The following is a 12,247-nucleotide window of genomic DNA, read 5'->3' as shown; positions in this document are numbered from 1 at the left end:
AATGATGCAATTATAAAAATGCTAGATCTGCTTTACACAGCATTGGAAAATAAGGAATATCCACTAGGAATTTTTATTGACCTAAGAAAAGCTTTTGACACAGTAGACCACGACATCCTACTCCACAAACTTGACCATTACGGTATAAGAGGCCATGCGCTTACTTATTTAAAATCTTACCTTACTAATAGGTATCAGTATGTCACCATTAAAGACACAGCATCAACAACACGGCCACTTGATACTGGAGTTCGCAGGGAAGTGTCCTTGGTCCCCTGCTTTTCCTCATATACATCAATGATCTTCCAAACGTATCCCAACACCTGAAACCCATTCTCTTTGCTGACGACACGACTTACGTCATCTCTCACCCTAATCTTGCCACCCTCAACACCATTGTTAATGAGGAGCTGATCAAAATATCGACTTGGATGACAGCCAATAAACTTACGCTTAACACTGACAAAACCTACTATATTATGTTTGGTAGCAGAGCAGGAGATGCACAAATTAACATTAAGATCGACAACACTTTAATTACCAGACATAATGAGGGCAAATTCCTAGGCCTATACCTTGACAACAACCTGAATTTCAGCACCCATATCCAACACAGAACCAAAAAAGTATCCAAAACGGTTGGGATCCTCTCCAAGATACGATACTACATGCCGCAAAATGCCCTTCTCACACTATACCACTCACTTATTTATCCATACCTCACCTATGCTATTTGTGCTTGGGGATCAACTGCAGCAACACACCTAAAGCCTATAATAACCCAACAAAAAGTTGCAGTAAGAATAATCACTAAATCCCATCCCTGGCAACACACCCCCCCACTCTTCATAGATCTAAACTTACTCCCTGTTCAGTACATCCACACTTAATACTGTGCAATCTACATCTACAGGACCTTAAACTCCAATATCAACCTTGACCTAAAATGCTTTCTTGATAGTTGTGACAGAACCCACAGGCATAACACCAGACACAAACATCTCTACGACATTCCCCGTGTCCGACTAAACCTTTCCAAAAATTCAATGTATGTCAAAGGCCCTAAAATCTGGAACACCCTACCTGAGAACTCTAGAACTGCAGACACATTCATCACCTTCAAAACTACCATTAGAAAACATCTTATCTCTTTGATACACCCCGTCAACTAACTACACGAATACCACCTGGTGGTTCACACTTATGCTCACTCACCCATTTGACCAAAAAGAGAAATATTAATCTCAGTCTTAAAATAATGAATCCTGTGATACTCCAATACTGAAACTATGTATTGTGCCAAAACAAATGCATTCACATTGCTAAACTCACAAACTAGTATTTAGTCACTTAGCCATAATACCAACTTACCTCATAATTTGTAATATTTTAAAATTAAGAATTAAACTAAGTGTGCTCGAAATGCCTAGCCATGCTAGTTGTTCTAGTGGTACACTCTGTAATCAGTATTTTACTACATGTAAACCACACAATAACCAAATTCTGTAAACTCAGCATTGTAATCCTTATAGAGAATAAACTTTGAATCCATGCTGCCTTCCCACCATGTATGCTGCCTTCCCCACCCACACTGTGTTCCCCACCATCCATGCTGCATTCCCCACCATCCATGCTGCCTTCCCCACCATCCATGCTGCCTTCCCCACCACTCATGCTGTCTTCCCCACACCCACACTGCCTTCCCCATACCCACGCTGCCTTCCCCACACCCACGCTGCCTTCCCCACACCCACACTGTCTTTCCCACCACCCATGCTGAAAATAAGTTACTTTCACTTTTTGGGGTTATCCTAGGTTCTCTACACATGCTGCTATGTATGATAATCTGTGTAACTGTATTTGTGTATACCTGAATAAGCTTTCTTACACACTGTCTTCTCAACCATCCACACCATCTTCCCCAGTATCCACACTGTCTTCCCCACCATCCACACTGTCTTCCCTACCATCCAAGCTGCCTCCCCAACATCCAAGCTGCCTTTCCCACCACCCACGCTACTTTCCCTTTTCACTATCTGTATCTGTATCCTGGGCATTGCTTTTGGTCACAAACTCCTCAGAACCATGAAATTCATCTTCACTGACACTTCAATCTGTGTTAGAACTATCACTTGGGAAGAGGAGTCCCAAATTTGCCTGGGAGTCAGATATTTCTTACTGCTTGGCATGCTGAACATTTCTACTGAAATGGCGTTCCCACAATGCACCACTGGCTCCCCGATTTTTTTTCTATACAGCGCACACTGACCACACAGACCCATTCTCTCACATGTAGGCCTACCAACTTTCTCCTGCTATATTTGAAGCTGCTAGAATTTTGGCGTAGTACTACAGCACCCACACTGGCTCATAAGCCGTAGTACTATGGCACCAACAGTGAAAGGGTTAATTGACTGGTGTGGGTTGCATCCTGGGGGTGGTGGTATATCTTAGGGCTGGACTTTGAAATAAGCTGAGATAAGATAACAGGCCTTAGCCTGTGAAATTTGTGTTAAAAGAAGTCTGCCTTGTTTTCCATTATTGTTTGAGACTTCAAAGTGTAATACAAGTCCAGAAATTTGGCTTCCTGCCACATCTGTCGTGCTTTGCATTACAACAAAAACTGTTAAATTTCCAGCAAGAAAAAAATATGTAACAGTTGTTTTGGTGGGTCCTTGTACATTGATGTTGAGGGTAATAAACTCTGGGTCTCTCCTGCTTGTTCACAAGTCACTCTCTCAGGTATCCACCTTTGTTGGACTATTTTGAAATATTCTCTGCAACTTTAAGATTGCTCATAGAAGCATTTACGAGATTCAGCGAGAAGTGAGTAGTTTTACATTAAACTACAGTGGCATTCCTAGTGATCCTCCTTCCATTGTTGTTGGGTGTGAAAAATTATATTCTTGTGATTGTGTATTGGACACGACTTTGCAAGGACTGCCAAGTTGTGCTGTCAATTCAATATCTCTTAATAGAGGTCTGTCAGAAAATAGACTTTCAACATCAACACTGACAAGTTCACTCTGACTGTTTTATTTGAAACCCCCATTTTGAATGTGTATTGATTTTTTTTAGCAGAAACTAATTTGTTTCACCAAAAATGACTACCATTTCAGACTCACTAACTCCACTCCTCTGACCCCTGTCGTGTACCTCACCCGTTGAGGCAGTGATGTATTTCCTGTGTAAATTTAGAACTTGTTTTTGAATGTGACAGTGTGATTGAGGATGTGTGTTTGTAAAGCCTCTGAGATGTTGAAATGTGAGTGCAAATGTTGTGTTGCATGTGCAGCCATGTTGAGTACAGCTGTGGTAGACTGGATGGATGGCAGTACAGCTGTGGTAGACTGGATGGATGGCAGTACAGCTGTGGTAGACTGGATGGATGGCAGTACAGCTGTGGTAGACTGGATGGATGCCAGTACAGCTGTGGTAGATTGGATGGATGGCAGTACAACTGTGGTAGACTGGATGGATGGCAGTACAACTGTGGTAGACTGGATGAATGGCAGTACAGCTGTGGTAGATTGGATGGATGGCAGTACAACTGTGGTAGACTGGATGGATGGCAGTACAACTGTGGTAGACTGGATGGATGGCAGTACAACTGTGGTAGACTGGATGGATGGCAGTACAACTGTGGTAGACTGGATGGATGGCAGTACGGCTGTGGTAGACTGGATGGATGGCAGTACAACTGTGGTAGACTGGATGGATGGCAGTACAGCTGTGGTAGACTGGATGGATGGCAGTACAACTGTGGTAGACTGGATGGATGGCAGTACAGCTGTGGTAGACTGGATGGATGGCAGTACAACTGTGGTAGACTGGATGGATGGCAGTACAACTGTGGTAGACTGGATGGATGGCAGTACAACTGTGGTAGACTGGATGGATGGCAGTACAACTGTGGTAGACTGGATGGATGGCAGTACAGCTGTGGTAGACTGGATGGATGGCAGTACAACTGTGGTAGACTGGATGCATGGCAGTACAACTGTGGTAGACTGGATGGATGGCAGTACAACTGTGGTAGACTGGATGGATGGCAGTACAGCTGTGGTAGACTGGATGGATGGCAATACAACTGTGGTAGACTGGATGGATGGCAGTACAACTGTGGTAGACTGGATGGATGGCAGTACAGCTGTGGTAGACTGGATGGATGGCAGTACAACTGTGGTAGACTGGATGGATGGCAGTACAACTGTGGTAGACTGGATGGATGGCAGTACAGCTGTGGTAGACTGGATGGATGACAGTACATCCGAGGCAGACTGGATGGATGACATTACATCTGAGGCAGACTGGATGGATGACAGTACATCTGAGGCAGACTGGATGGATGACAGTACATCTGAGGCAGACTGGATGGATGACAGTACATCTGAGGCAGACTGGATGGATGACAGTACATCTGAGGCAGACTGGATGGATGGCAGTACATCTGAGGCAGACTGGATGGATGACAGTACATCCGAGGCAGACTGGATGGATGACAGTACATCTGAGGCAGACTGGATGGATGGCAGTACATCTGAGGCAGACTGGATGGATGACAGGACATCTGAGGCAGACTGGATGGATGACAGGACATCTGAGGCAGACTGGATGGATGACAGTACATCTGAGGCAGACTGGATGGATGACAGTACATCTGAGGCAGACTGGATGGATGACAGTACATCTGAGGCAGACTGGATGGATGACTACATCTGAGGTAGACTGGATGGATGACAGTACATCTGAGGCAGACTGGATGGATGACAGTACATCTGAGGGAGACTGGATGGATGACAGTACATCTGAGGCAGACTGGATGGATGACAGTACATCTGAGGCAGACTGGATGGATGACAGTACATCTGAGGCAGACTGGATGGATGGCAGTGCATCTGAGGCAGACTGGATGGATGGCAGTACATCTGAGGCAGACTGGATGGATGGCAGTACATCTGAGGCAGACTAGATGGATGGCAGTACATCTGAGGCAGACTGGATGGATGACAGTACATCTGAGGCAGACTGGATGGATGACAGTACATCTGAGGCAGACTGGATGGATGACAGTACATCTGAGGCAGACTGGATGGATGACAGTACATCTGAGGCAGACTGGATGGATGGCAGTACATCTGAGGCAGACTGGATGGATGACAGTACATCCGAGGCAGACTGGATGGATGACAGTACATCTGAGGCAGACTGGATGGATGGCAGTACATCTGAGGCAGACTGGATGGATGACAGGACATCTGAGGCAGACTGGATGGATGACAGGACATCTGAGGCAGACTGGATGGATGACAGGACATCTGAGGCAGACTGGATGGATGGCAGTACATCTGAGGCAGACTGGATGGATGGCAGTACATCTGAGGCAGACTGGATGGATGGCAGTACATCTGAGGCAGACTGGATGGATGACAGTACTTCTGAGGCAGACTGGATGGATGGCAGTACATCTGAGGCAGACTGGATGGATGGCAGTACATCTGATGGCTTGTCAGCTGTACTAGTTCTTACTGAATTGTCAGTATTCATATTTGTCAGTATTCATATTTACTAATAAAATGCCTAAGAACCTTAATCTTTTACCTTGCCTGGAAACTGAACTTGCAATTTCTTAATTGAGATATTATTGTAATGATTGTGTGTTTGTTTGTGAGAATGGTGGCACCTCAATTTGTGTGTAATAATACATACGTACACTGTGTGTGTCAGTTTCTTAGGTGTGTATATGTGTTATTAGTGTATCTTGCCTTCGATCCTGTTTTTACGCTTTGGATATATTCTTTCCTTTCCAGATCCTATTCAAAAGATCGAAAGTATGCAAGAAAGTAATGGTGGAAGATAGACTGGAGTGCTGCACATCATCATAGGTGAATGTTTGCCACTGTTAACACTTTCTCAATAGCAGTGCAAATTTGAAGTAAGCTTTCTTTTGTTATTTTTTTTTTCATTTAATACACTGTTTAAAAGATAAATAGAAACACAAATTTTTTATAATCTAAGAATATTGAAAGATTAATTTTTCTTTTAATAATGTAGTAGGCGTGTAATAAACTTTGGTTTATTGTAATTTCCTTGCTAGTGTAGCATTCTCATTCGTTGAGTCGGTGCATTGCCTCGTTCAACAACTCGATAAACAATCACCTGGACTGATGTAAAATTGTCATGAGGAGCCTGGGAGTATTATCCAAGTTTGTTCATGGTATTATGATCTGATATATAATATAATTTTGTACCTAAAACTTCTTGCATCTGGCTGATTATTTTTGGTTGTTTCTGAGTACATCTTCTGATATATTGAAATGAAACAAGTTGAACCTACCATGGTATGGGTTGGATTAGAACCCCTGGCAAGTGAGTTATAGAACTCCAGATCAGTGCCATAAGTTCTAATCCTATCCATACTGTGGTTTATTTGCATTCGTGTTGTTATGATTTCGTGAATCATGTGAAAGTTGTTAATATCAAGGCAACCTGCTAGTAATGTCAAGGCAGCCTGCTAGTAATATCAAGGCAGCCTGCTAGTAATATCAAGGCAGCCTGCTAGTAATATCAAGGCAGCCTGCTAGTAATATCAAGGCAGCCTGCTAGTAATATCAAGGCAGCATGCTAGTAATGTCAAGGCAGCCTGCAAGTAATGTCAAGGCAGCCTGCTAGTAATGTCAAGGCAGCCTGCTAGTAATATCAAGGCAGCCTGCTAGTAATATCAAGGCAGCCTGCTAGTAATGTCAAGGCAGCCTGCTAGTAATGTGGTAATGAAGAACTGCAGAGAAATTTGTCGTATATAAAGGGCATTCAAACAGATAAGCTGTGGTAAATATGTTCTGTTCTTCTAACTATGCAAATAGTGTACTAATGAGTGGTCATCACTGAATAATTCTAGAAACTGTGTAAGGAGAACTGTTTGGCTGGTATTGATCTTTAGTGTAGTTTTTAATAAGTGCTGTCATAATAGTCTAAGAATTAGAGGGACAGTTGATGTAGAGTTGCAGCAGAATCCATTACAAAGCTGCTCGCTTTATATTTGTCCATCAGGTAGTGTTATCAAACAACTAGCAAATGCTGACTAGGGAAAACTAGTGACTAGTGTTGTCTTCATGCATAGGAATATTAACTATCTTACCCTTGTTAATACTAGACAAGTCAATATGGCTCATGTTTGATGAAGTATAAACAGGCAATAATTTGCTCTGCTTACATAAAATGTCTATTTAATATTTTACATACATGTTAGAAATTATTTTTATTACTGTAATATCTTTTCTTAAATTTGTGACTAGTTCCATTAATTTTGTGTACTGCCAGTTGAAGAGCAAGAGTTTGTGTCTAGTTAATAAGACATATTTCCTGAGGATGACCTAACATTAATGAATAACTTCTTGTACACTGTTTACTTCTTCATTTGTTGTATAACACCTGACTTTCGTATTTCAATATTGAACATACGCTTAAAAAAATTGTGAATTGGATAAGATAGTGAAGGTTTCAAGTGTGCTGCCAATCATTGTTTGGTTCATTTAATTATAAAAAATTTGTTGTTAAGCTTGGCAGACCAAAGATTATTAAAAGAAATTTTGATAATTTCTTAGTGAGTTGCAGCACTATTCTACTTTGAACATTTATATTTGATGTCAGACTATCAGAAATCTCTCTCCTGCTCATTTAAAGTATCTTACAGTAATATATACATAGAAAACTTTATATTAATATATTCTTGAAATTTTATAAGTGTTGAAGTTGCAATAATTTTATCAAATGCTTCTGTACATCTGTAAAACATATTTATACTTTGGTTGATAACTGACTTAGGGAACTATATTTATTTATGAGGTCTACGTTCATTTCATTTACAGAATACCTGCAATACTTACAAATTACAAAAAAAAAGATTCAGTCTATGTACAGTGCTCAGATATTTTATGTACTTATACATGTAATATTGTGCTTCGTGTCAGTAATTAACTCGGTGAAAACAATAAAGTTCATGATATTGTAAACATTATAAGTTCTCTTAGTAATATTGCAAGATTTGAGTCTGCAACTTGCAAATACTTGCCTCTACAGTGGTGAATCTCTTAAATTCACATACTTATTAAATGTAATTAACATCTAAAATATGTAATGCATTTTTCTCAGTTCAGTAGATTTAGCATAAGACTCCTTCACATGAAAATGTTGAGGTTAATTCAGTTACTTGAGTATTTTTTGATCATATTGTGTTCACTAGTACTCTAGGACAGTTTAGTACTCTGCTACAAGGATTTTGTTCAAATGATGTGGAACTTAGTATACTTATTCTTAAAGCAAGTTAGATAAAAGTAGAGAAAATCTTGGTAAGCCTCTGTGATGTCTCCAGGACCTTTATACTTTACTAAATGAATATAGAATTGAACTGTATTGTAGTTGTTGGTACACACAAATATCTTGGTGTAGTTAAGGTGAACTTAACATATGTGGCCTCTGTTCTTGGTCTGAGTACTTGGCAGGATGATAACATGACTGAGTACTTGGCAGGATGATAACATGACTGAGTACTTGGCAGGATGATAACATGACTGAGTACTTGGCAGGATGATAACATGACTGAGTACTTGGCAGGATGATAACATGACTGAGTACTTGGCAGGATGATAACATGACTGGGTACTTGGCAAGATGATCAACACTCAAATAAATCTGTATGCCAAAAGATGGATGAAAAGCAACTATTCCATTTAATAAATATTAGTAAGTTGATTATAAATTTTACAAGAGTTTTGGTAAATAAAGCTTAAGAGAAAATTAGTTGCTGCTTTAAATATTAGAAGACAATATGTTAGGCCAGCAGTTTCCTTTCAATAGATGGTAATTAAGTATATTAAGTTGATTTTTCTATTTAAAGACAGACACATTAAAGAATACTATCAATCATTGTGAATGTTTGTATTGTATGATGTTCCTAACTTGCAAATCTGGAAATTTCAAACACAATACAACCTCTTAAACTTAATTTGTTAATGTATAATATGTGTTGTATTATTTTTAATGCAAGTGCTGTCCTCTGCATGATAGCTGTTGCCATTGATGACAATCATGATAATGAAAACTGGAAGTGAGTCAATTCTTGCTTATTAATATGCATTATTCCCTTAAATAAAATGGTGCACTAAAGAAAAATAAAAGAGCTTGTAATAGAGACATTAAGCAAATTTCTTGATTTGCTTAGTATAAAACTTAAGTGTTAGGGAAACAAAATCATTTAATAATTATATCATTTACCATAAGAAATTAAGGTCCTAATTAAACCATCATAGAACATAGTGTATATTTCTGTGCATATACAGTGGAACCTCGGTACTTGAACAGCTCAGTACTCGAATTTGGTATTCGAATGCTTTGTTCGGTAAACAAATTACTCTGTAGTTGACCGTTTGCTTGGCACTCGACCAAACAAACACGACTGGCCAGAACTTCACTGTAAGGTATTTTGTGTTTCTTTGCATTTTTTGGTATTTTTTTATATTATTTGCATAAATATGACAGTATGGGGCCTAAGAGGGTTAGTGATAACAGCCAACCAAGAAGAAAATTGGTTGGGAAAAATTCGTTCTGTACTTGAACAGATCGGCACTCGAACAGCCTTCTGGAACCAATTAAGTTTGAGTGCTGAGGTTCCACTGTAGTTGACTTTATTCTCTAAAGTATTCTTTATTAGTATGAAGGTGAATTTTCAGCCTTAAATAACTGACTTGATAGACTTTACACCTGACAAGCTAACACAAGATATTACATAAAGTTGTTCTCTTCAGTGATGAACAAGTAGAAGACATTGTAAATTTCCAAATGTTCTAGGAAGGTATCTTTGGTTAATTGTACCATTTATGTAGAGGGAAAGGTGCCCCCATAGTATAGGATTATATTGATGTCACTTAACAGCTTACATAATAGTCAGGAAGCAGGTGCTCCAAATAGTCTTATCTATTATTAAAGTTACTATCTGTTAGGTTACACAAGGTCATGTTGAAGACAGTATCAAGTGTTAGGTCTCAGGAGAAATATTTCCTGATATAAGTCAACCATAAATATTATAAATCATGAGTTACTCTTTAGTCATAATGTCAACAAGTCTCTTGTTAGCAACAAAGATTGCTTTCTGTGTAGTTAGAATTTTCTTGTATGTCACTTCCTTGTGTAGGAACTACCAGTATTCTGCCTGACTTGGCACTTGGAAAGTTAGCTGTCAGTCTGTTTTATTATGTTTGCATATAAAACTTGGCACTTGGAAAGTTAGCTGTCGGTCTAAGTTTTACTATGTTTGCATATAAAACTTCAATAATGGTTTGTGTTGGAATAAAAAAAAATTATAAAACATAATTTTTAAACAAAATCCTTAAAAGCAACATTGAGATATTTTTTTTTTTAATTCACTGGCCATATCCCACTGAGACAGGGTGACCTAAAAAGAAAAAGTTTTTCCTTTTTAAATTTAGTAATTTATACAGAAGGGGGTACTAGCCCCATTGAGAGAACTTGCCTTCAAGAAAAGTGTTAGATTCTTGCAAGTAAATTAATGCTGCACAGCAAGGATGAGATATTGAAGTGCGTGTTAAACAACATTGTGGAAAAATAGTGAGGGTTACAAGTGATCCCCTGATGGAAGGTGGTTCACACTTGGTGGAGAGATTATTGTCTTCTCTGTCTTGGACATATTGAGTGTTTCAGCTCCCTCAGGATGACCTGGGTATGTAGAGGTCTAACTAACCACCATACATCCTGTTTGTCATGCACAGCTGTGCACTCGTACACTCCTGCGCTTTACTCCCTCGTTACCCTTGCACACTCCACTGTACCACTGAATTACTCTCTTGGGTTTAGTGCTTAATTTGATTTTATTAAAGAGGCAAGAGTGCTGGCCTGTCATGTTATTTGGGTGGCAAAACTAACTTGTTGGTGAGTGTGTGTGGGCACTCATTACCACTATTTTGTGCACAGACTGGAAAAAAGTTATGGTAATTGGCTGGCAAGTACTCTCCAGACCCTGCTCCATTCTTACAGAAGCTATTGAGGTTACCATAGCATTTGTTTATCACCATGTTATGTGTATTCCAGGGGCTACATCTCTTGCCCTCATTTCTTAGCTCCAAACTTGAGAGGAGGTCGACACCTCTTAACCCTTTGACTGTCGCGGCCGTATATATACGTCTTACGAGGTACCGTGTTTGACGTATATATACTCATAAATTCTAGCGGCTTCAAATCAAGCAAGAGAAAGCTGGTAGGCCCACATGTGAGAGAATGGGTCTGTGTGGTCAGTGTTCACCATATAAAAAAAATCCTGGAGCATGCAGTGCATAATGAGAAAAAAAAACTCCGACCGTTTTTTTTAATTAAAATGCCGACTCTGTGGTCTATTTTCGTATAGTATTTATGGTTGTATTCTCGTTTTCTTGGTCTCATTTGATAGAATGGAAAACATATTATAGAAATAGAGGTGATTTTGATTGATTTTACTATAAAAAGAACCTAGAAATGGAGCTCAAAGTAGGGGAAATGTTTGATTTTTGCCAATGTTCAAAAGTAAACAAATGATGCCATTGTCCAATAAAGGTCCAACTAGCCATTCTAATATGCAGTCATGAATGGGTTGATATTATTTGTACAATTATTACAGTATTGCAGTAGTCTGCATAATAGTAAGTCTTCTATATTTTGTTTGAATAAAAATTCAAAATAGAAAGCAAGAGTAATATCAGAGGCCTGGAGACGTGACTGATGAGCAAAGAAAATGTTATTTTAGAGCCAGGAATGTCTGCATTGTTCATTCTGGACCTTATTTTGAAATTGTCATATTTTTTAGTTTTCGTGAAACTGGCCAAATTGCAAATTTCTGACCACATTATTAGGTAGTTCAAATCGGTAAATGGGCAGTTTCTTGTACTCAATCGATAGAAAAAATGGAGTTCTAAAGAAATAGCTATGAGTTTGGGTGACTGGAACAGTGGAATTAGCCGAAAATAGGGCTCAAAGTGGGCGAAATCGCCGATTTGTAAACAGCACCGAGGTCGCTAACTTCGCGAGAGCATAATTCCATCAGTTTTCCATCAAATTTCGTTTTTTTGGTGTCATTACAATCGGGAAAAGATTATCTATAATTTCATAAGAAAAAATAATTTTTTTTTTTTTTTAAATTTTGCGACACCAGGAGACGCCTCAGGATTGGGGGTTGCGACAGTCAAAGGGTTAAATTTTCCTT

General features: G+C 39.3%; 1 protein-coding gene across 4 annotated transcripts in view; it reads left to right on the top strand.

Annotated features, from left to right (window-relative positions):
- LOC128701884 (zinc finger Ran-binding domain-containing protein 2) overlaps positions 1-9,440 on the top strand; it is a 271,719-nt gene extending 262,279 nt beyond the window's left edge. For all 4 annotated transcript variants that reach the window (XR_011393964.1, XM_070099877.1, XM_070099876.1 and 1 more), the window contains one exon: positions 5,811-9,440. Coding sequence is in view for 1 of the 4 variants with exons in the window: in XM_070099876.1 (XP_069955977.1) it covers positions 5,811-5,847 (37 nt within the window). In the remaining 3 variants the exon portion in view is untranslated. The remainder of the gene's footprint in view (positions 1-5,810) is intronic.
- Positions 9,441-12,247: the final 2,807 nt, after the last annotated feature.

This window comes from Cherax quadricarinatus, chromosome 69 (genome assembly GCF_038502225.1).
Source record: "Cherax quadricarinatus isolate ZL_2023a chromosome 69, ASM3850222v1, whole genome shotgun sequence".
NCBI lineage: Eukaryota > Metazoa > Arthropoda > Malacostraca > Decapoda > Parastacidae > Cherax > Cherax quadricarinatus.
This window is presented reverse-complemented; position numbering and strand designations above follow the sequence as displayed.